Raw genomic sequence first — 25,793 nt, forward strand, 5'->3', positions numbered from 1 at the left:
AGGTTGTCAATCTATGAGCAAACGCAATTCTTAAGAGGTGGGATGCCATGATTGAAAGGTTCCATAGGCAGGTCCTTAAGGCTGAGATTATTAGGCTCAGAAACTCCACCCTTATGACGGCTCAGCTCTGTTTAAGCCAGAAGAGGTCGAGAGGGCGGCTGAGCAATGGAGGAAGTCCACCAAGGACTCTCTTCTCCACAGGGCATTCACATTCAGGTCCTATGGTAAGGCACCTCCACCAACCAGAAACAGCCGCAATCCACCAAGCCCTCGACCAGCAGGAGGCAGGGTCCTCCTAGAAGGTGTCGAAGCAACCCTTTCCTGCTAAAGAATCTAAGGGCTCCAAACCATCCAGAGAAGGTAAGGGTGGTAAGGAAAGTGGCCAAGGCTGCTCCCACTAGGAAGGGCAATCCTCTTACTTGTCTACCGGTGGTGTTATGCCTGCAACGCCAATAGCAGAGATGGCTGCAGCACAGGACCGATCCTTGGACAGTCTCCGTGATTTGCTCAGGGTATAGTGTCCCGTTCATTGAATCTCTCCCTCCACTAACTCGGGATCCAGTTCCATTGAGCTCCTACGCGAAGGGTCCGCAAAGGAGCTGGGCCTCTAAGCCAGTGTCCAGACCACGTTGTGAATGCTGCTCTCCAAGAGGTTATCAACAGCTCCCCAGGCTTCTTCAGTTGACTCTTTCTTGTGAAAAAGGCATCTGGAGGCTGGAGACCAATCATCGATCGCTCGGCTCTGAACAAGTTTGTTCTTCAGACTTCGTTCAGGATGGAGATGGCAGACATGGTTATACAAGCGGTAAGACTACAGGACTTCATGTGTACTCTGGATCTCAAGGATGTATGCTTCCAGATCCCAATCCATCTATCATCAAGCTAATTAACAGAGCTTACTGATAATACCGTACCTCTCAAATCCTTCTTAAAACTGAGAGGATGAATGTTTAGGCTTCATCATTTTTCAAACCTTAAGTTTCCTGTAAGATGAAAAGATTAACATTTTTTCAGATACAGTAATAAATTTTATTATTGAAAATTTTGTTAGTTATAGCAAATTATATAATTTCATGTTTAGCCAACTGGTTCTTTTTGGGAGGGACTTCAAAATATGTCAGTATATAGGGGATGTTATTTGATATACCTGTCAGCCGTGTAAGGGTTAACGGTGCATCCATGATTTGTGATTTTTTCCTATTTGTAGTCTTTGTTGCCTAACTGACCCTCAGTGGCAAGGTTTGCCTATATACTTACTGTATATAGTGTCTCACTTTTAACTGAAATATGAGGCCAAGACAAAGATTTGTATGTGACAATTTTTTTTAATTTAGTGGTGGTTGGAATTTTCATATTTTATACAACTACTGTATAGTACAGTATATGCAAATTAGATGAGAAATAATTTTACATTTTATTTAGAACATGAAAGTACAGTGTACAAATTAGAAAAAAATAAATTACATACAAATTATTTATATACTGTAGTACTTCACATATGTTTTAATATGTAAAATCTTCTTGTCACATGAATAGATTAAACATTTAATAATTACTGTACAGATATACCAAAGAGAATTTTTGAGAAAATTAAAAAACTTCAGCTTAAAACAGGTGCACAGTAACTGGTAATACTGTAAGTACTACCAAGTGCTTTTATTGCATTCACACCTGAATGATTAAAAAAGATATACCAGTAGTTAAAAGTTCTAAATCTTATTCTGTATTTTAGTTTTTGTACAAATGTCACTAGCACCCATGAAAAATACTAAATAACAAAATATAATTTGGTTACCAGAAATCATAGTCCCTTCAGATCTTTTGACAAGCAACAGATGTCAACTAGGCAGAAAATGGTTATTTTCCTCTGGATTTACTGAAAATTGGGACGATTTGAAAGCCTATGTTACGTAGCTCGGACCCTGAGTCCTTGAGTGAATGGCTAATGTAGTACTTGAACCTCTTGGTCTATTAAACATGTAAAAATATTCTACGGAAAATATTCTACTCATAAATCACGCAAAAATTCTATTATATCATTTCAATTAGTACAAGGAATATCTTGAAATGCTTTTCTTATGTAATCAGTTATTTTTACACTTGTTAAACTGTGAGTAATTTCTTTATAACCAATAAACTAATAAGTACTTATTGTCTTGTGACTTGTATCATTTTCAGAAAAAGAAAACGTTAGTGTATTTATTCTTGAACGATATGAATATCCAAATAATATACTGTAGATATACAGTATATTCTTCATTATTCAGTATACGGTACTGTATCAACTGTCTTGATAGAAAACTATACAAATTCTAATAATTACCAAAAAAAAATGCTCATGCCTCAACACACAATTTACAATATCTACTCTTATTCCATGAAGTAAACTGAAAGCACACACTTTTGAATTCCAAAATATTGGATACATATATTACTGTGTTTCTAGTTTTGAACAGGTGTAATATATTTATTAAAGTCATTAGTTAAATAAGTTTCTTACAACTTGGGAATCACTGTCTATTAAAGAACCAAAGCATGTACAGTCTTATTGGCACAATGATACTTTTTTAACTCTTGATTCGATCAGTTAAAATTCAAGATTTTCAAAACATCCTGGTGTGATCAGCGTCTCCCAGACTGGCATGTAGCATAGAATTCTGTCTTTTGAGATATACTGATATGATATTCTTCCATGCTTATTTCCATTCGTCTTATTTCCTCCTCAAAATTCTCGAGTATAAGTTCATTCTTTTGGAAAACTCCATCCATTTCTGAAAAAGTAAGGACTTATTAGAATTCATAAGCATTCGGTGGTTTGAAAAACATGGAAAGAAATAATTATAAAATCTTGTCTTTCATTTTGATACCCAACCAAAGTTTGAGCATCCATGCAACCAACAAGCCATTGACTTACATTTCAATTTGAAATGGAAGATTGCAAGGGCCTTTGGTAGGGAGATTATACTCATACCCTAAGGGGTTGGAGATAACCCCTCGTTGAGTAAAGCTCTGTCCACACGAGGGGCAAATGTTCTCTCGCTTTTATGCAATATTACCAGATCTAACAGTTGAAGGCTGGTAGTAGGCACAGGCAGGTGAACCTTTGACTTAGACTACGCGCCTGTCAAAGGGCAATGTAATCAGATTTGTGTTGGGCACCGTGGTCCCTTGTCAGGTACCCATCCACTGCCTCAACAACAGTTATCAGTACTTTGATGGTTTGCCCATGGTTTCCTTGTCTATGATGTCATCTACACCTCTGATTGCCATCCACCCATAAAATTGGTTACAGTGTCTACCTGTTGTGCATTTGCCTCTCACGTAGACAGGACTTGAGATTCTCAAATCTCTCGCCCTCCAGTTAGGCAGACTATGATCTTCTAACATTTCACTTATGTTCTCTAGTACAGCTGCTGATAATAACTACTAAACTGACAATTTTACTGGTTGTGTAATATATATATTCTCTCTCTCTCTCTCTCTCTCTCTCTCTCTCTCTCTCTCTCTCTCTCTCTCTCTCTCTCTCTCTCTCTCTCTCTCTCTCTCTCTCTCTCAAAATGGACTAATTTACTGTATAATCAAATTGGTTAGTAATTCCACAATTTGGCTAACCTGACATTCTAAAATCTAATAACAATCTGACAATTTTATCACATGCAGGTCTCAGTATAGTAAAGTTATTTAAAACTAAGTTTAGTTAAAATTACATTCTTCCTACTGCCTCCTTGGATCTCTATAGGCACACTTGCTCAGGTTTTAAACTCATTGAGAACTGAAGTGGGTAGGTTCTTGGATGGTTCAGTTCCTTTAGTTTAATCACAAACAATTCAATAAAAGACAATCCTCTACAGTACTCTTCTCCCCCCCCCCCCCCCCCGCCAAGGATTAGAGAGATTTTGCATTTCAGTTAGTCATACCCAACTAATAGATGTTTCATACTGTGTTTAAAATCATGAAGACTGGCTTAATATTTTAAAATGTTTTTATCTTGGGGACCTCCATATGGAATGAAACCAGTCACATTGGTCCTTTGTTTCTTTATAAAGAAAAAAAAAAGAAATCTTCATAACCTTGTGTTAATCTTTATAAGGCATAATTTCAAGTCTACATGCATGGTGCATACAGTAGTTAGGTTCCGAATGTGTATTGTGCTAAGAATAATGTATTTTTTACTTTGAAAATACTTTTAAGTACCTTTTACATTAAAAAAAAACTTGAAAGAAATATGCCTAATATACACCTAATTCACATACATGAACTGGTAATCACTGTAACACTTACTAGTGGTGGAATGTAACAGTAAATAATTAAAATATTTTTATTGCCTAACAGGTTTGTTGTAGAAAAAGAATGACAGTGCACCTTCTTTCCTGAAAAATTATGCCATGCTACAAGTTCAAGGCAGCCCAGTCTTACTACTCAAACAGTATTTTGCTTCTTTGGTTACATAAAATATTTTTTTTGGCAGAAACCTGATAAAGCACTATATTTCCATTTTATATTAATCAGTTATCAATTAAATAAACATTATATCATCATAATCATATGAATTTATTTTCCTTTATTTCACCAGGTGCATGTTGATATTGCGTAAGAATGCTGTGGGTCACTTTATGCAGCATAGTTTCATTTATAGGTCAACTAACCCATATGTGTTCTAGAGCAGCAACAAGAACTTATACCCAATATTTTGGATGCACAGTATTACAACATGGAGGTGGTTTACTTTCCTCCTAACACTATATTACTTATGCAGCTGATGGAATAGTGGGTCACTAGGAACTTGAAGCTCGTTACATCAAATACATGATGGACATACTGTACTCCAATCTAGAAGAGGAATCTTTCAAGGATGTGAAGAGGACATTAGATGCCTACTAGAAACAAGTCAGCTCTGGCTGAGTGAAGGTCTTAAATACTGACAATGCTTTCAATGAGATTGTGAAGATTGTGGCACTGGCAGAGTGACCATCAAAGGCTTCCGAGAAGTGGCTGAGATCATTGTCTTGTTTGAATGGCATCATGCTGAGATGACTGAGGAAGACCTTGAGGAGTTGGTATGTTAAGAAAGTGAAGAGGAAGAAAAGACAATGAAAAGGGGGTGGGGGGGGGGTATTAGGAACAGGGCATCACTTTTGATAAGTAGGGACATATCATAATAGCTGGAGGAATTGTGGGTACCTCAAGTTTGTGCATGCAGTGGTGAAGATTTTCTCTTCACAGAAAAAGTATGGCGGAAGAGAAAACAGCTCCCAATCATAGCATTTCTTAGCCCTCTGAGAAAACCTCTGCCAGCCACTGAATCCCCTTAACCTTTAACCCCCTTCTGCAACCCCAGTGGAAATTCACATCTGTGATGATGACGATGATGTAGACTAATCTCTGCTCATTGCAAAGAACAACTAAGTATTTTTACAACTCTAGTGAGGTCTTGTTCAAATTCTATGCTCCATAAACTGTAAAGATGAACATAGGCAATCTAATTTATTGGCAGAAATTTGTGTTTTTTTTACAGCAGTGATGACAAGTCTAGAGTATTTGTTCATGGGATAACTAGTAAAATATCCATACTGATGTTAAGATTTATTTTTTCATATTATTTAATGATAATCGGCCTTTAATTGTAACAAGAGTACATACTCCACAGTGCTTCCATAATATCACAAACTTCCCTTTTATTTTTAGTCTATGTTACTGTAATACATATTAGTAGGGTTTTGTATACAGCATGGTTAACTATGACCATGTCATAGTAGACTTCAGAGGTCTACTTGGCAAGGAAAGATTTACCAAAGCACAGTAAATCATTCAGCTTTGGAAATATTTTCTCAACACTCAACTGTTTTGAAATATTCTATGGAACGGAGAGTTGACTTCCGGCACACAGCTATGACTTGGTAAGGGTGATGAGTAATGCATTCTTGTTACCAGATAAGGCAGCCATAATTCAAGTTTATTTGCTTCTACATCCACCGTCACATGGTAATCTACTATAGGATAATTTTGATATTTGTAGGGATCTCTCAGATTAAATGGTACTGCATTGTACTAAATACAGTATGCGATTAGTTGGAAGCAAGAAAAACAGTGGAATATCGTCGAGCATAATGTTTCCCGTTCATCACAAAAAGACAGGAGGTGGCGACCCAACAGAGCAAGGACGAAGAGCTGGAGGCCCAATAGAAAAGGGACATGAGAGACCAGAGAAGACAGACACCAGAGAAGTGGAGTTTGGATGAGACATAGGCCCAGGTATAGCAAGCAAGAAAGAAACTGACCCAGTTATGAAGCGATGAGAGGTTGGGGTCCAGTTAACTAAGAACAGACGATGGCCAGTTTAAACGCAGCAAGGCAGCCAGAGTTAAACAGGCACAATACAGAGCTACGGCTTAAGCAGACAAGAGTTGGGAGTGCCAGCGGAGGTGGCCCAGCTGAGCAGGAACGAGTCGCAGCCTGGTTGAACAGGCGGTGTGCAGGCTGAGCAGGAACAAGTGGCAGCAGTCTCAGCCGAGCAGGAACGAGTGGCGGCAGCGGCCCAGCCAATTAGGAACAGCTAAGCAGAAATGAGTGACGGCAGAAGCCCAGCCGGAGGAGGAACAAGTGACGGCAGAAGCCCAGCCGGAGGAGGAACAAGTGACGGCAACATCCCTGCCGAGCAGGAACGAGTGACGTCAGCATCCTGACCAAGCAGGTACGAGTAACGCCCGCTTCCCGGCCAAGCAGGAACAAGAGACAGCAGGGTCCCAGCCAAGCAAGAACAAGTGACAGCAACGTCCTAGCCGAGCTGGATCAAGTGACGGCGGTGGCTCGGACAAGCAGGAACAAGTGACGGCAGCATTCCTGCTGAGGAGAAACGAGTGACGGTAGTGATCCTGCTGAGCAGAAAAGTGACGGCAGTGTCCCGGCTGAGCAGAAACGAGTGACGCCATTGTCCTGGCCTAGCCGAAACAAGTGACAGCACCATCCCAGCCAACAGGAACTACCAAGCTGGAATGAGTGACATCCGCGTCCTGGCCGAGCGAAGTGACAAGGTCCTAGCAGAGCAGGAACCGCCAAGCAGAAACAAGTGACGGCAGCGTCCCAGCCAAGCAGGAACTAGTGATGGCAGCGTTCCTGCTGAGGAGAAACAAGCGATGGCAGTGTCCCTGCTGAGCAGAAATGAATGACAGCAGCATTCTGGCTGAGCAGAAATGAGTGACAGCAGCATTCCGGCTGAGCAGAAATGAGTGACAGCAGCATCCCAGCCGAACAGGAACAGCCAACCAGGAAAGTGACGGCAGCATCTATGCCGAGCAGGAAAGAGTGACGGCAGCGTCCCTGCTGAGCAGAAATTAATGACAGAGCATCCCTGCTGAGCAGAAACGGGTGACGGCAGCGCCCCTGCCAAGCAGGAACAAGTGATGGCAGCGTTCCAGTGGAGCAGGAATGAGTGACGGCAGCATTCCTAGTGAGCAGAAAAGAGTGATGGCAGTGGTCCAGCCAAGCAGGAATGAGTGACGGCAGCGGGTCGGCCCATCAGGAATGAGCGACAGCAGCGAGTCAGCCAAGCAGGTACAAGTGACGGCACTTCCGAGCCGGAACAGGTGATGGCAGTGTCCCTGCCACGCAGGAACGAGTGACTTAAGCGTCCCAGCCGAGCCGGAATGAGTGACAGCAGTGCCTAGCAAGAACGAGTGACGGCAGTGCTTAGCAGGAACGAGTGATGGCTGTGCCGAGCGGGAACGAGTGACGGCAGTACTGAGCAGGAACGGGGGATGGCAATGTCCCGACCGAGCAGGAACGAGTGACATAAGCGTCAAGGACGAGCAGGAAGGAATGATGGCAGTGTCCCAGCCTAGCAGGAACAAGTGACGTAAGCGTCCCGGCCAAGCAGGAACGAGTGACAGCAGCATCCTAGCCGGGCTGGAACGGTTGACGGCAGTGTCCTGGCCGAGCAGGAACAAGTGACGTCAGCGTCCTGGCCGAGCAGGAACAAATAGTGGCCGTGTCCCGCCCGAGCAAGAATGAGTAGTGGTAGCGTTAAGGCCAAGCAAGAATGAGTGGCGGTAGCGTCCCGGCCAAGCAAGAATGAGTGGCGGTAGTGTCCCGGCCAAGTAAGAATGAGTGGCGGTAGCGTCACGGCCAAGCAAGAATGAGTGGCGGTAGTGTGCCGGCCGAGCAAGAATGAGTGACGTCAGGATCACGGCCGAACAGGAACAAGTAATGGCAGCATCCCGGCCGAGCAGGAACGAGTGGCAGTAGCTTCCTGCCCGAGCAGAAATGAGTGATGGCAATGTCCCAGGTGATCAGGAATGAGTGTCGATGGTCCAGTCGAGGGGGAATGAGTGTCGACGGTCCAGTCTAGCAGGAATGAGGGACGGCAGCATCCCAGCCGAGCAGGAAAAGCCAAGCAGAAAAGTGACAGCAGCGTCTATGTTGAGCAGGAAAGAGTGATGGCAGAGTCCCTGCTAAGCAGGAATGAGTGACAGTAGCATCCCTGCTGAGCAAAAACTAGTGACAGCAGTGCCCCTGCCAAGCAGGAACGACAGCTTCCATGCCAAACAGGAACAAGTAACGGCAGTATCCCTGCCGAGCAGGAACAAGTGACGGCAGCATTCCCGTGGAGCAGGAATGAGTGACGGCAGCATTCCTGGCGAGCAGAAAGGAGTGATGGCAGTGGCCTGACCAAGCAGGAATGAGTGACAGCAGTGGGTCGGCCAAGCAGGAATGAGTGACGGCAGATCCGAGCAGAAACAGGTGACGGGAGCAGGAACGGGCGATGGCAGTGTCCCAACTGAGAGGGAACAATTGTTATAATCATCTTGATCGAGCAAGAACGTGCGATGGCAGCGTTAAGGCCGAGCAGGTAGAATTGACGGCAGTGACTGTGTCCTAGCCTAGCAGGAACAAGTAACATAAGCGTCCCGGCCAAGCAGGAACGGGTGACGGCAGCGCCCCTGCCGACCAGGAACGAGTGACGGCAGCATCCCTGCCAAACAGGAACAAGTAACGGCAGTGTCCCTGCAGAGCAGGAACAAGTGATGGCAGCGTTCCCGTGGAGCAGGAATAAGTGACGGCAGCATTCATGGCGAGCAGAAACAAGTGATGGCAGTGGACCAACCAAGCAGGAATGAGTGACGGCAGCAGGTCGTCCAAGCAGGAACGAGTGACGGCATTTCTGAGCAGGAACAGGTGACGGCAGCATCCAGACCAAGCAGGAACGAGTGACGTAAGCATCCTGACTGAGCAGGAATGAGTGACGGCAGTGACAAGCAGGAAAGAGTGATGGCAATATTGAGCAGGAACGGGCGATGGCAGCGTCAAGGCCGAGCAGGTAGGATTGACGGCAGTGTCCCAGGTAGGATTGACGGCAGTGTCCCAGGTAGGATTGACGGCAGTGTCGCAGGTAGGATTGACGGCAGTGTCCCAGCCTAGCAGGAACAAGTGACATAAGCGTCCTGGCCAAGCAGGAACGAGTGACGGCAGCATCCTGACCAGGCAAGAACGATTGACGACAGCGTCCCGGTCGAGCAGGAACAAGTGGCGGCAGTGTCCCGGCCAAGCAAGAACGAGTGGCAGAAGCATCCCGGCCAAGCAAGAACAAGTGGCAGAAGCATCCCGGCCAAGCAAGAATGAGTGGCAGAAGTATCCCGGCCAAGCAAGAATGAGTGGCAGAAGTATCCCGGCCAAGCAAGAACGGGTGGCGGTATCATCCCAGCCGAGCAAGAACGAGTGACGTCAGGATCACAGCCAAACAGAAATGAGTGACGGCAGCATCCCAGCCGAGCAGGAACGAGTGGCAGAAGCGTCCCGGCCAAGCAAGAATGACTGGCGATAGCATCCGGGCCAAGCAAGAACGAGTGACGTCAGGATCACAGCCAAACAGGAACAAGTGGCAGTAGCGTCCCGGCCAAGCATGAACCACCAAGCAGAAAAGAGTGACAGCAGCATCTATGCTAAGCAGGAAAGAGTGATGGCAGTGTCCCTGCTAAACAAGAATGAGTGAGAGTAGCATCCTTGCTGAGCAGAAACGGGTGACGGCAGCACCCCTGCTGACCAGGAACGAGTGTCAGCAGCATCCCTGCCAAACAGGACCGAGTAACAGCAGTGTCCCTGCCGAGCAGGAAAAAGCAACGACAGCGTTCTCGTGGAGCAGGAATGAGTGACGGCAGCATTCTTGGTGAGCAGAAACAAGTGATGGCAGTGTCCCAGCTAAGCAGGAATGAGTGACGGCACCGGGTCGTCCAAGCAGGAACGAGTGACGGCACCGGGTTGGCCGAGCAGGAACGAGTGATGGCAGTTCAGAGCAAGAACAGGTGATGGTAGCATCCCGGCCAAGCAGGAACAAGTGACGTAAGCGTTCCGGTCGAGCAGGAACAAGTGATGGCAGTGTCCCGGCCAAGCAAGAACGAGTGGCAGAAGCATCCCGGCCAAGCAAGAACGAGTGGCAGAAGCATCCCAGCCAAGCAAGAATGAGTGGCAGAAGCATCCCGGCCAAGCAAGAACGGGTGGCGGTATCATCCCAGCCGAGCAAGAACGAGTGACGTCAGGATTACAGGCAAACAGAAATGAGTGACGGCAGCATCACGGCCAAGAAGGAACGAGTGGCAGAAGCGTCCCGGCCAAGCAAGAATGACTGGCGATAGCATCCGGGCCAAGCAAGAACGAGTGACGTCAGGATCACAGCCAAACAGGAACAAGTAGCAGTAGCGTCCCGGCCAAGCAGGGATGAGTGATGGTAACGTCCCAGGTGAGCAGGAACAAGTGATGGCAACGTCCCGGCGGAGCAGGAATGAGTGTCGATGGTCCAGTCGAGCAGGAATGAGTGACAGCAGCATCCCAGCCAAGCATGAACCACCAAGCAGAAAAGAGTGACAGCAGCATCTATGCTAATCAGGAAAGAGTGATGGCAGTGTCCCTGCTGAACAAGAATGAGTGAGAGTAGCATTCCTGCTGAGCAGAAATGGGCGACGGCAGCACCCCTGCCGACCAGGAATGAGTGTCAGCAGCATCCCTGCCAAACAGGAACGAGTAACGGCAGTGTCCCTGCCGAGCAGGAAAAAGCAACGGCAGCGTTCTCGTGGAGCAGGAATGAGTGACGGCAGCATTCTTGGTGAGCAGAAACAAGTGATGGCAGTGTCCCAGCTAAGCAGGAATGAGTGACGGCACCGGGTTGGCCGAGCAGGAACGAGTGATGGCAGTTCAGAGCAAGAACAGGTGATGGCAGCATCCCGGCCAAGCAGGAACGAGTGACGTAAGCGTTCCGGTCGAGCAGGAACAAGTGATGGCAGCGTTAAGGCTGAGCAGGTAGGAATGACAGCAGTGTCCCAGCCTAGCAGGAACAAGTGACGTAAGCATCCCAGCCAAGCAGGAATGAGTGACGGCAGCATCCAGGCCGGGCAGGAATAATTGATGGCAGCGTCCCGGTCAAGTAGGAACAAGTGATGTCAGCGTCCTGCCGAGCAGGAACGAGTGGCGGTAGAGTCCCAGCTGAGCAGGAACATGTAGTGGCCATATCTTGCCGGAGCAAGAACAAGTGGTGGTAGTGTCCTGGCCGAGCAAGAACGAGTGACGTCAGGATCAAGGCCAAACAGGAAAAAGTGACAGCAGTATCTCGGCCGAGCAGGAACGAGTGGCAGTAGCGTCCTGACCGAGCAGAAATGAGTGATGGCAATGTCCCAGGTGAGCAGAAATGAGTGATGGCAACGTCCCAGGTGAGCAAAAAGGAGTGATGGCAACGTCCCAGGTGAGCAGGAACGAGTGACGGCAATGTCCCGGCCGAGCGGGAATGAGTGTCAACGGTCCAGTTGAGCAGGAATGAGTGTCGATGGTCCAGTCAAGCAGGGATGAGTGTCGAAGGTCCAGTCAAGCAGGAAAGGGTGGCAGCTTATCTATGTGGCAGTGATCCTGCTGGGCATTAATGAGTGGCAGCAGCCTAGCTCAGCAGGAATGAGTGCTGGCAGCAGCTTACCAGTTGAGCAGGAATGAGTGCTGGCAGCAACTTACCAGTTGAGCAGGAATGAGAGCTGGCAGTGACTTACAAGCTGAGTAGGAATGAGTACTGGCAGAAGCTCACCAGCTGAGCAGTAATAAGTGCTGGCAGAGGCTTACCAACTGAGCAGGAATGAGTGCTGGCAGCTTCTTACCAGTTAAGCAGAAATAAGTGCTTGTAGTGGCTCTCCAACTAAGCAGGAATGAGTGTTGGTAGCAGCTCACCAGATGAACAGGAAAAAGCGCTGGAAGCGGCTTACCAGCAGAACAGGAATGAGTGCTGCAAGCGGCTTACCAGCTGAATAGGAATGAGTGCTGGTAGTGGCTTACCAGCTGAACAGGAATGAGTGCTGGTAGTGGCTTACCAGCTGAAGAGGAATGAGGGCTGGTAGTGGCTTACCAGCTGAAGAGGAATGAGTGCTGGTAATGGCTTACCAGCTGAAAAGGAATGAGTGCTGGTAATGGCTTACCAGCTGAAGAGGAATGAGTGCTTGTAGTGGCTTACCAGCTGAACAGGAATAAGTGCTGGTAGTGGCTTACCAGCTGAACAGGAAGTAGGGCTGGAAGCGGCTACCAGCAGAGTCGGAATGAATGCAGGCAGCAGCTTACCAGATTAGCAGAAATAAGTGCTGCAGTAGCTTACCAGCAACAGCAATGAGTGTTGGTAGCAGCTTATCAGTTAAACAAGAATGAGTGATGGTAGTAGCTTACCAGCTGAACAGGAATGAGTGCTGCAAACGGCTTACCAGCTGAATAGGAATGAGTGCTGCAAGCGGCTTACCAGCTGAAAGGGAATGAGTGCTGAAAGTGGCTTACCAGCTGAACAGGAATGAGTGCTGAAAGTGGCTTACCAGCTGAACAGGAATGAGTGCTGAAAGTAGCTTACTAGCTGAACAGGAATGAGTGCTGGAACTGGCTTTCCATATGAGCAGGAATAAGTACTGGCATTGGCTTACCAGCTCAGCAGGAATAAGTGCTAGCATAGGCTCACCAGCTGAGCAGGAATGGGTGCTGGCATTGGCTTACCAGCTGAAGAGGAATGAGTGCTGACAACAGCTCACCAGCTGAGCAAAAATGATTGATGAGAGTGGCTTACCATCTGAGCATGAGTTCTGGCAGTGGTAGCTTACCAGGTGAACAAGAATAAGTGCCGACAACAGCTTTTCAGCTGAATAGGAAAGAGTGCTGACAACAGCTTACCAGCTGAACAGAAATGCTGACAGCAGCTTACCAGGAATGAGTGCTGAAAGTGGGCTACAAGCTGAGTAGGGATGAGTGCTGGCAGCAGCTTACAAACAGACCAGGAATGAGTGCTGACAGCTGCTTACCAGCTGAGCAGGAATGACTGCTGGAATTAGTATTCCAGCTGGACAGGAATGAGAGCTGGAACAACTTACCAGCTGAATAATAATGAGTACTGAAAACAGCTTTTCAACTGAATAGGAAAGAGTGCTGACAACAGCTTACCAGCAGAACAGGAATGCTGACAGCAGCTTACCAGGAATGAGTGCTGAAAGTGGCCTACCAGCTGAGTAGAATGAGTGCTAGCAGCAGCTTACCAACTGACCAGGAATGTGTGCTGGCAGCAACTTACCAGCTGAGCAGGAATGAATGCTGGAATTTGTTTTCCAGCTGGACAGGAATGATTGCTGGAAGTGGCTTACCAACTGAACAAGGATGATTGCTGGAAGTGGCTTACCAGCTGAACAAGGATGATTGCTGGAAGTGGCTTACCAGCTGAACAAGGATGAGCTCTATACGTGGCTTACCAGCTGAACAAGGATGAGCTCTATACGTGGCTTACCAGCTGAACAAGGATGAGCTCTATACGTGGCTTACCAGCTGAACAAGGATGAGCTCTAGAAGTGGCTTACCAGCTGAATAAGGATGAGCTCTAGAAGTGGCTTACCAGCTGAACAAGGATGAGCTCTGGAAGTGGCTTACCAGCTGATCAGGAATGAGTGCTGGCAATGACTTACCACCTGACAAGGAATGAGTGCTGGAAGTGGCTTACCAACTGACCAGGAATGTGTGCTGGCAGCAACTTACCAGCTGAGCAGGAATGAATGCTGGAATTTGTTTTCCAGCTGGACAGGAATGATTGCTGGAAGTGGCTTACCAACTGAACAAGGATGATTGCTGGAAGTGGCTTACCAGCTGAACAAGGATGAGCTCTAGAAGTGGCTTACCAGCTGAACAAGGATGAGCTCTAGAAGTGGCTTACCAGCTGAACAAGGATGAGCTCTAGAAGTGGCTTACCAGCTGAACAAGGATGAGCTCTATACGTGGCTTACCAGCTGAACAAAGATGAGCTCTAGAAGTGGCTTACCAGCTGAACAAGGATGAGCTCTAGAAGTGGCTTACAAGCTGAACAAGGATGAGCTCTAGAAGTGGCTTACCAGCTGAACAAGGATGAGCTCTGGAAGTGGCTTACCAGCAGATCAGGAATGAGTGCTGGCAATGACTTACCACCTGACAAGGAATGAGTGCTGGAAGTGGCTTACCAGCTGAGCAGGAATGAGTTCTGTCAGGATCTTACCAGTCAAAAGGAATGAGTGCTGGCAGTGGCTTACCAGCTGAGCAGGACTGAGTACTGGAAGCAGCTTACCAGCTGAACGGAAATGAGTGCTGGCAGCAGCCTACCAGCGAAGCCGGAATGAGTGCTGGTAGCAGCTTACTAGGTGAACAGGAATGAGTGCTGGAAGTGGGTTACCAGCTGAGTAGGAGTGAGTGCTAGCAGATGTTTACCAGCTGAGCAGAAATGAGAGCTGACAGCAGCTTACCAATTGAACAGGATGAGTACTGGCCGTGGCTTACCAGCTGAGCAGAAATGAGTGCTGGTAGAGTTTCACTAGCTGAACAGGAATGAGTGCTGGAAGTGGCTTACCATCTGAACAGGAATGAGTGCTGGAAGTGGCTTACCAGCTGAAGAGGAATGAGTGCTGGAAGTGGCTTACCAGCTGAACAGGAAGGAGTACTGGAAGTGGCTTACCAGCTGAACAGGAATGAGTGCTGGAAGTGGCTTACCAGCTGAACAGGAATGAGTGCTGGAAGTGGCTTACCAGCTGAACAGGAAGGAGTACTGGAAGTGGCTTACCAGCTGAACAGGAATGAGTGCTGGAAGTGGCTCACCAGCTGAACAGGAATGAGTGCTGGAAGTGGCTTACCAGCTGAACAAGAATGAGTGCTGGAAGTGGCTTACCAGCTGAACAGGAATGAGAGCTGGCGGCGGGTTACCAGCTGAGCTGGAATGAGTGCTGGCAGTGGGTTACCAGCTTAGCAGGAATGAGTGCTGGCAGCATTATACCAGCTGAGCAAGAATGAGCACTGGCAGAAGCTTATCTACTGAGGAATGAGTGCTGACAGTGGCTTATCAACTGAACTGGAATGAGTGCTAGCAGCAGCTTACCAGCTGAGAAGGAATAGGTGCTGGAAGCATCTTACCAGATAAGCAGGAATGAGTGTTGGCAGTTGCTTACCAGCTTATCTGGAATGAGTGCTGACAGCGGCTTACCAGCTGAACAGGAATGCGTGCTGGAAGCAGCTTACCAGCTGAGCAGAAATGAGTGTTAGTAGTGGGTTACCAGCTGAGCAAGAATGAGTACTGAAAGCAGCTTAGCAGCTGAACAGGAATGAGTGCTGGAAGTGGCTTACCAGCTGAACAGGAATGAGTGCTGGAAGTGGCTTACCAGCTGAACAGGAATGAGTGCTGGAAGTGGCTTACCAGCTGAACAGGAATGAGTGCTGGAAGTGGCTTACCAGCTGAGCAAGAATGAGTACTGAAAGCAGCTTAGCAGCTGAACAGGAATGAGTGCTGGAAGTGGCTTACCAGCTGAACAGGAATGAGTGCTGGAAGTGGCTTACCAGCTGAACAGGAATGAGTGTTGGAAGTGGCTTACCAGCTGAGCAAGAATGAGTACTGAAAGCAGCTTAGCCGCTGAACAGGAATGAGTGCTGGAAGTGGCTTACCAGCTGAACAGGAATGAGTGCTGGAAGTGGCTTACCAGCTGAACAGGAATGAGTGTTGGAAGTGGCTTACCAGCTGAGCAAGAATGAGTACTGAAAGCAACTTAGCAGCTGAACAGGAATGAGTGCTGGAAGCTGCTTAGCAGCTGAACAGGAATGAGTGCTGGAAGTGGCTTACCAGCTGAACAGGAATGAGTGCTGGCAGTGACTTACCAGCTTAACAGGAATGAGTGCTGGAAGTGCTTACCAACTGATCAGGAATGAGTGCTGACAACAGCTTACCAGCTGAGCAAAAATGAGTGCTGGCAGTGGCTTACCATTTGAACATAATGAGTTCTGACAGCAGCAGCTAACCAGCTGAACAGGAATGAATGCTGACAATAGCTTACCAGCTGAACAGGAATGAGTGCTGGCAGCAGCCTACCAGCTAAACAAGAATGAGTGCTGGTAGCGGTTTACCAGCATAGCAGAAATGAATGATGGAAGTGGCTTACAAGCTGTACAGGAATGAGTGCTGGAAGTGGCTTACCAGCTTAGCAGAAATGAGTGATGGAAGTGGCTTACCAGCTGAACAGGAATGAGTGCTGGAAGTGGCTTACTAGCTGAGCAGGATTGAGTGCTGGCAGCGGTTTACCAGCTAAGCAGAAATGAGAGCTGACAGCAGCTTATCAGCTGAACAGGAAGAGTGCTGGTAGCATTTTACCAGCTGACCAGGAATGAGTGCTGGAAGTGGCTAACCAGCTGAGCAGAAATGTGTACTGGCAGTAGCTTACCATCTGGGCAGGAATGAGTGCTGACAGTGGCTTATCAGCTGAACTGGAATGAGTGCTGACAACAGATTACACTTTGAGCAGAAATGGGTGTTGACTATGGCTTACCAGCTGAGCAGAACTGAGTGCTGGCAGTGGCTTACCAGGTGAGCAGAAATAAGTGCTGGCAGCAGCTTACCAGCTGTGCAGAAATGAGTGCTGGCAGCTGTTTACCTACTGAACAGGAATGAGTGCTGGAAGTGGCTTACCAGCAGAACAAGAATGAGTGGTGGAAGTGACATACCAGCTGAACAGGCATGAGTACTGGAAGTGGCTTACAAGCTGATCAGGAATGAAAGCTGGCAGTGACTTACCAGCTGAGCAGGAATGAGTGCTGGCAGCAATTTACCAGCTGAGCTGGAATGAGTGCTTGCAGCGCCTTACCAGTTTAGTTATGAGTGGTGGTGGCGACAGTCCGCTTGAGAAGGAAAGTATGGTGGCGGCACCAGCCCTGTTGAACAGGAATGAGTAGTGGTGGCCCAGCTGAGCTGGAAAGTGTGACGGTGGCCCGACTGAGCTTAGTAAAGCGTGCTAAACAGTAAATGGGCGGAAGCTGCTCAGCTGAGCAGGAACGATTAGCGGCAGTGACGGCGGATTAGGAATGACCGACGGCCCGGCTGAGCAGGAATGAGTGGTGAAGGCAGCCTGTCCTGGCTGGGTGAGAATAAGCAGTGGCAGCAATGGCAGCAACTTGGCCTGGCTGGGATGGAACAAGATGTGGCCCTGATGAGCAGGAACAAGTTAAAAGGGGGAGGTAGACCATAAACAGACATGGGAGGGGGCAGCCCAGTTAAGCAGGCATATGAGGGCGCAGCAGCCTTGCTGAGCAGGCAGGTTGAGCAGGCATGAGAGGTGGCAGCCCAGCTGAGCATGCACGAGATGGGGCTCAGTTGAGCAGGAGTGAGAGGCGCACAACGAGTTGAGCAGCAATAAGAGGCTTAGTTGAATGGGTGTAGGCCATGAGCAGGCATGAAAGGGGGCAGCCCCGATAATGCAGGAAAGGGAAGCAGCAGTCCAGTTGAGCAGGCAGGAGAAGCAGAGTCCCAGTTGAGCAGGCTCAAAAGGCGGCCCAGTTGAACAAGCACGAGAGGCAGCGGCCTAGTTGAATGAGGGGTATACCATAAGCAGGCACGAGACAGGCATACTGGCTGAGTAGTCACAAAAGGGTGCAGCCCGGCTGAGCAGGTATAAGAGGTAGGGGCGAAGCAAGCAAAAAGGGGGGGAAATGTATAGCAATCCAGTAGATCCCAAGGATGTTGCAGTGCGTCCTCGAACGCAGCCGTGGGATCTGGTACTGGAGAGCAAAACACGGGAAGCTTGACGTGCTGTGTTGCGAAAGGTCAATGCTTGGTTCTTCCCAGAGATCGAGTACTCGACTCGCGACCCAAGGGTGAAGAGACCATTCTGCCCCTATTACCTGATTTCTGCTATTTAGGGCGTCTGCCAGAACACTTCTCTTGCCTGGAATGTACCTGGCTGACAAGGTTACGTGTTGACTCTATGCCCACAGAAACACCTGCCTCGTCAACTGCTGCAAGGGACGTGAGAGCGTGCCCCCTTGCTTATTGACGTGCGCGATCACGGACGTGTTGTCGCTCATCAGCACTACCGAGTGCTCTCTCAAACAGGCCTGGAAATGAAAGAATGCTCTCGAGACTGCCATCATTTCCAGCACATTGATGTGCAGGTGTTTCTTCTCTTCAGACCACACGCCTGACACGACCAAGTCGTCCGGGTGTGCACCCCAACCTTGCGTGGACACGTCTGTGAACAGACGGAACTGAGGTGGAGGAGGGTTTATGAGAAAACCCTCTCATGAGGTTCTCTTCGTTTAGCCACCAAAGGAGATCCTCCCTTACCTCACGTTCCATGAGAATCGGACGAGAGGGAGGATCAGTGGCTGCTGACCACTGGTCCTTCAGACACCACTGAAGGGAGCGGAGATGGATCGGCCCGAAAGGAACAAGCTTCTCCAGCGAGGAGAGGTGACCTAGAAAAGCTTGCCACTGGAGGGCTGGAATGCCGAGTCGATCAGCATTCCCAGATACTTCACCTTCTGCTTGGGAATGAGGTTCGACTTCACGCAATTCACCACGATCCCCAGATCGCGACAAACTGCCAGAAGCGAGTCTTGATCCTGAATCAACTGCTCCTGCGAGGAAGCGAGAATCAGCCAGTCGTCGAGATACATCAGTAGGCGGATGCCCTTCAAGTGGGCCCAAGCTGCTACCATCGTGAACACTTGGGGAGCTGTGCACAGTCCGAAGCACAGGACTTTGAACTGGTACACCGTGCCCTGGAAGGTGAATCGGAGGTACTTTTTAGACGACCGATGAACTGGTACAGTGGTACCTCTACATACGAATTTAATTCGTTCCACAACCAACTTCGGATGTAGAAAATGTTCGGATGTAGAAACAAATTTTCCCATAAGAATACATGGTAATTCATTTAATTCGTTCCTCAGCCTAAAAACCCATAATAAATCCTTAATAAATGGCTACACATAATTACACATAACAATAACATAACTGCATAATATGAAAGAAGCATGTAAAAAAGATAATTATAAAGAAATAATAAATAAAAAATGTGTTTTATTGCCACTTTACCTTAGAGACAGGCCAACGCAGGTGTAGGATTTGCTACGCCAGGAGGAGACGGACGATCGGCGAGAAGGTAGACATGGTGTTAACATGTTCTTTAAATAAATTCTCTCTCTCTCTCTCTCTCTCTCTCTCTCTCTCTCTCTCTCTCTCTCTTCACTGTTAGTGTTAGAGACGTCTATTAATTTTTTCTGAGAGAGAGAGAGAGAGAGAGAGAGAGAGAGAGAGAGAGAGAGAGATTAAACAAAAATGTGTTGTGTACATATGATTTTTAACAGCGTTAACGAGTTGAAAGACAGTTAAATGTAACTAAAAAACAATACCAGCGTATCTGAATTCCTTTATTAAATAAAACAAATATTGATACAAACACACTCGTGTGCGTATGCGCAAACACACACACGCACGAGGAGACACGATCGGCGAGGAGGTAGAGATGGTGACCGCGATAACATACCGTAACTTACACTACGAAAATTTTAATCTAACTTAGCTTATTCATTTTTTTTTTATTTTTATATTTCATATTTTTTACATTTTTTTTTTTTTTAATTTTTTATTTTCATCACTTTCAGTGACGAGTTACGGTATGTTATCGCAGTCACCATCTCTACCTCCTCCCCGACCGTCTCTCTTACTGCATAGCAATTTTTGCACCTGTGTGTGTGTTTGTGCATACGCACACGAGTGTGTTTGTATCAATATTTGTTTTAGTTAATAAAGGAATTCAGATTAGCTGCTATTATTGTACTTTCTTAGTTACATTAAATTGTTTTTCAACTCGTTGACGCTGTTAAAAATCATATGTACTCTAAACACATTTTTGTTTAATCTCTCTCTCTCGAAAAAAAAAATAATAGACATATCTAACACTATAACAGCGAGAGAGAGAGAGAGAGAGAGAGAGAGAGAGAGAGAGAGAGAGAGAGAGAGAGAGAGATTTTATTTAAAGAACATGTTAATGCTATGTTTAGAGAGAAACAGAAAAAGAGAGAAGTCTTATTTAAAAGAGCTTGTTAATGCTATCATGGTTTTCTTTGCTTCACTTTTTTCTTTCTTTCTGTTCATCACGCTGGCCCTTCTCACAAATGATCGTTGCCAACAATCTCTTTGTCCTTTATCCCTATCAACAAAAGGCGTTCTATCTCTTCAAGGGTATTGCTACGATGTCTTGTAATAATGGTGATCCCCTTCGATGGTTATTTGCTTTAATGGCTGCCTTCAGCTTGATAATCCTCAAGATCATAGGCCTATTCCGGCCATATTGTTTAGCCATACAGTATCACTCACATGCACATTGCTCTCATGTTTTTCTATAATTTCTTGCTTCAATTCTAATGAAAGAATTGCCTTCTTCCTGTACTGAAACTTAGCTTCTTAGGCACCATGATTATAGGTAAAATCAAAAAGGAAATGTGAGAAAAGGAAGAAAATAAGCACTGTTAATAACAGACAAAAAACAGAGGACAACTACACGATACACACAAGAATAGAGAACTGAGCACTCGACGCTCAATGGCGTAATGTTTACTTCGTGTGTCGAAATAAAATTCGGGTGTAGAGTCAAAAATTTGCTCGAATTTTACTTCGGATGTTGGAAAATTCGGATGTAGATACGTTCGTGTGTAGAGATTCCACTGTACTTGAAAGTACGCGTCCTTCAAGTCTATTGAAAGCATGAAGTCGTACTGCCTGATGGCTAACAGTACAGTGCGAACTGTTAGCATCTTGAACGCAGTTTGCTGAACAAACTTGTTCAATGGCGAAAGGTGACTGATCGTGTACGACTTATAGCGCATCCTTCTCCAACATTTCCTGGACCTCCGCCTCCAAGGCCAGAGCCTTCAGGGATGTTTGAGTGTATGTGTGGAATGCTATTGGAGTGAAAGATAGGGGGGACCAATGAAGCAGGAATGGGAGCTTGTACCCTTCGCGAAGGGTCGACACTATCCATTCCTCAACCCCGAGGTGCTGCCACATCGCCCAATGGCGCGATAGGCATCCCCCTACTCTCGGCAGCATAGGAAGGGGAAAGCCAATCTCAGCGTTTCCCTTTCCCTTGCTTGCCCCTGTTCTTTCCCCGACGTGGAGGAGCTCCCGAGGGAGGCTGAAAGGTCTGTTTGGGGGCAGAACCCTTCTGAACAGGAGCAGGTCTCGGCTGCACAGGAGCAGCAGGAGCATGACCAGTGGTACCCTTGCTTCTTCCCATGGGCTTGGCCTGGCTCGGCCTAGCTGTGGACGGTTTCGCAGGACCAGGTCCCTTGAAACTCGCAGCCTCCGCCTGGTGGATAATGGAGTCCTTCGAGTCAAGGCACCATTTATCCCGAACGGCCCGAACTTCCTCCGGTGGAAAGAGAGAAGTTGCAGCTCTAATAGGTTTTCCTGAGTGCCAGGCCTCTCCTGAACCAATCTGTCTCGCCAAACGAGCGGCTACTGCCTTGCGTTTTTTGAAGATCAGATTGGCATACTGGGTAGCAAGCTGGTCCAAGAGAAAAGCAACAGCATTCCCACCAGACAAAGCCAGGTTCCTGTACTGCTCCATGTGTTCGGAGGTAGCGAGCTTGGTGTCCCGCGCGAACACTGTGGTCGTACTACACCAGGCGAGCTTGGTGTCCCGCGCGAACACTGTGGTCGTACTACACCAGTGGTCGAGCTACGAAGCAGCCTTGAGAGCAGCTACAGAGATGGACTCCATAGTTTAAATCTCAGAGGCCGAGAAAGCCACTCTCTGGAATTTCAAGCTCTCAACCGAGGAACCTCCAGCAAGTGCTCCGACCGTGGGGTCGAGAGGGAGAGGACAAGACACAGAAGACACTGTGACTTAGTTATTCTTCTGTTGCTGGAGTGGTCGAGGGAGAAGCTTGTTCAAACCTTTGGCTCCTAAGCGACTCACCAATTCCTGTGATCTGGTTACTCACTCGGTCCAATGCTCGAGCAGCCTGTCTCATCCAGGGTAGTGTGAGGGGCCGTGAACTGCCTTCGGGAGCTCCCCATAGGATCTCCAAGACTGTGCACTTATCTCAAGACACTACCTGAGGAGGAGCCCTGAGGCCATTAACCTCACGCGTGGGGTTAATGACTTCTAGGAACGGCGACTCCACCTCGGGATCTTGCGTCTCCACACCCGGTGAAGGCCGTGGAAGTGGCTGATCCCTCTGGCCCGCTACATCCGTAGATGTAGGGGAAGGGACATGCTGCACGGGTGATGACATCCCCCATGAATACCCTCGCTCTGGTCCTAGAAATGAACCAGGCGTGTATTCAGGAGTCATCCCCGACGGAATGCATCGAGGTTCCCACTGCGACCAAGTGCGTGACTGGTCGCTGCGAGCCCCACGAAGCTCCCGGAGGAGCTCGAACTCGAGCGCGAGCGGGGTCGCTGGGAACTGCAGCGCTCACACCAGGAGGTGTAGACAGGTTAATTGCGCAAGTGACCGTACGTCTCACCTGTTACATGGCCAGAAAGCATGGGGGTTGGCTGCATCTCGCGCGGCTGGTATGCGCGAGAGCTAGCCTGGTCGTGCACGACCGGCCCCCATGCCGCGGGCTGAGCTGCGAGGTGGCTCCATGCCGGGCCCCAGTCGCGCGGGTCAAGTGCGCGGCTGTCTGGGGCTGCTCCCTGCTCACGTGATACATGAGTCGCTGAGTCAGTCCGTGTGGCTACCCCCGTGGAGATAGTCGTGCGTAAGGGGATTCTTCACGAGAAACCACAGCTGAGATTTCTCGTGCCAAACCCAGGACTCTCCTTTCCCCGCTCAAGAGCGGTTCAATTGGAGTCTGAGCAGTAGATCATGGGCCCGAGTACCCCGTCACCATGCTCTGGGAGATGATACCTACGCCCTCAAGCGCGGTTGTCGTGCATGGAGGCCTTGCGCGAGATTCGCCGTAAACAATCCCACTAGTGCAAAGAACTCAGGAATCTCACACATCGCCCTCATTCTCCAGAGGAGAAGAGCTGTCTCAGGGCGCCATGTCTCTTTGACTGCGACTGGCCTTCCTGGCCCTCTTCGCTTTCCTCTTCTTCCCCTTCCTCTTTCCCCTGGGGGAGAAGAGTTAGAGTCAGAAGATGAAGACGAAGAGGAGCAGGAGGAACTAGAAGAGGAATACCCACCACGCTTCCTCTTCTTGTACCCCCTCCGAGGTACTGGAACGTTGGTCGAGGCAACAGCAAACGACACTGGACGAGGATGAACAACCTGAGCCATGTCCGTATGGTGACCCTGAAAAACATTGTATCAGCAGGAGTTTGGCAGATTTTAATACTTAAACGGCGTCTAAACAAATTTAAGTCAAGCTTACCCGATAATCCGAGAGATGCCCAAAATTCCCCCTCATTACCAGGTAACATGTCGTCATTGGTATCAGACTGTCCATCAATCTGTTGGGTGTCTCTCGGGATCGCAGAAATAGCGGGAGCACTAAGGTCAACCGCTCCCCCGGCGAAACCCGGGAAAAACCTGACAGGCTGTGAATCCGACTTCCCAAAATGGCGGCCAGGATTCACACTACAGCAAGGAGAACCTTGACAGCAAGATTTTCCCCTGCATGTCGAGCAGAGCGTGCTGGTCTACAGAAGGTGACGAAAGCCACCCACTGCAACGCCCGCCACGGCCTACACAACATCGCATTTTAAAGAGTAACTTTCTCCTTCATAACAATGACCAATCACTAGTACACAAGCACAAGAGAAGGCAAAGGGCTGCAGCGTAGAAAACGGAGAGTAGCACAACCATCCAAATTGAGCCGAAGCGAGTGAATGAGGAAAGCTCAGCCCCATACCGCCAGTAAACCAATCCGCATAACTGCCTAGTTTTCTTTCTCTCCGGCTGTTCCAGCTGAGCTGAGGTGAATTCCTATATTAAATGATTACGAGGTTTGTATATCGCGTTGAAACAACAGTGCTTTTTAGCTTCACATGAATATACCATTTTCAAAACTTTACATTGACTAAGTAAAGAAATTTAAATCATATCTTGAGTATTTCTTACAATGTGATTCTTACCTTTTAACATGTTTAACTTAGCAAATGCCTCTGATGCTAGCTTGTTAGCTTGATTTTTCAAATTTTCTGCTCTGTTTCTTGCCTCTTCTGCAGCTCTGGATTTGATTTCTAATTGTTCAGCTACCTTAAGATAACTCTGAAAAGATTATTAATATATTACCATCTTGAGACTAAAACTTTACAGTCTGTCAGGATAATATTTCATATCCCTAACCATCATAAATACTGCAATCAAATTTTTATACTAAAATAATTTATTTCAATACTTCTTTAATGACAAGCTTTAGATAAAATAAAATTTTAAAAAAGCATACAAGAACCTTTATTGCCTGAACATGGAGTTTTGAGGTTCCAAATACTTTGCATCAGCTTAGTTCTTCTTTAGTAGATCAAGCTATGCCAGTCGCCTATGCAGAGCATATGCCTGTTTTGACTTATGTTCTTTCTTGGGTACAGGTTGTGCCAATGGATATTAAAATTAAAGACATGCTGGTAGAGGATAAGGAGGGAGATTAAGAACAGGTCATGCCAATTGATACTAAAATGGTGGTAGAGGATTGGGAAGGTGATTGAGTAGGACTGAAAGTTAACTTTTAAAATCCAAGAAATAAGCCTTGTGAAATGTTTACTTACATCTTCAAGGCCTTTAGCATCATTAGCTGCCCGCTGAGCTTTCAGAGCAGCTTGATTGACAGCTGAGGTTGTATCTTCCAGATGGCGCTGGTTAATCTTGTATTGTTTTTTCACCTCGTCAACTCGCGTTTCTAGACCCTGAACCTCTCTTAGAGAAGAATTTGCTTTATCTTGTGCTGCATTGGTTTCACTTGCAATCTGTTTGAATAAATAGTATGTATTAAATTAGAAACATTTGAGAATTCTAGTGAAATATGCATATTCTGGAAGAACAAAAACCAGTATAAGAAAGCCTGATATTATTTAGGTTTTGTTTAAGTGAAAATATCAATTACAACCTATTCTAATTTTATTTTCATAATTGCTGTTTTTCTTATCCTTTTGATTTGGTTATCATAGTATCTAGAAAAAACACTAACTTATAATCATCACAGTAAAAAGGGAAATGTGGTCTTTAGAAAACTATAGTGCAGGCATAGACAGCAATTCTTTTAGAGAAATAAAGATGAAATAATGACAGCAGGAATCTACATTTACCAGCAAAAAAAATAAATAAATAAATAAATGAACCCAGAGTGAAAGAAAATGAAAACTGGTACATCTTTGAAAAGAAAACTATGGCGTTGATTAACGTATATGTTGTATGCATAAAAAAGTTCAGGTAAGCCTATTAGATGAATAAATGAATTCCACTGTTAACTAAATAAATTGACTGAAGTGGGTTTGATCATATACTCTATGTATATTAGAATAGTTTGGATGAGATTAGAACATTATTGCATTGGTATTAATTTCATTCATAACACA

General features: G+C 47.0%; 1 protein-coding gene across 1 annotated transcript in view; it reads right to left on the bottom strand.

The window, feature by feature from the left end:
• Positions 1-1,402: 1,402 nt before the first annotated feature.
• Positions 1,403-25,793, bottom strand: part of LanB1 (laminin subunit beta-1) — a 69,235-nt gene continuing 44,844 nt past the window's right edge. The window contains exons 22-24 of the mRNA XM_068384475.1: positions 24,987-25,184; positions 24,354-24,489; positions 1,403-2,771 (exon numbers count right to left, since the gene is read on the bottom strand). Of these exons, the coding sequence (XP_068240576.1) occupies positions 2,623-2,771; positions 24,354-24,489; positions 24,987-25,184 (483 nt within the window). The 3' untranslated portion in view covers positions 1,403-2,622. The remainder of the gene's footprint in view (positions 2,772-24,353; positions 24,490-24,986; positions 25,185-25,793) is intronic.

Source organism: Palaemon carinicauda, chromosome 12, assembly GCF_036898095.1.
Source record: "Palaemon carinicauda isolate YSFRI2023 chromosome 12, ASM3689809v2, whole genome shotgun sequence".
NCBI classification, from domain to species: domain Eukaryota; kingdom Metazoa; phylum Arthropoda; class Malacostraca; order Decapoda; family Palaemonidae; genus Palaemon; species Palaemon carinicauda.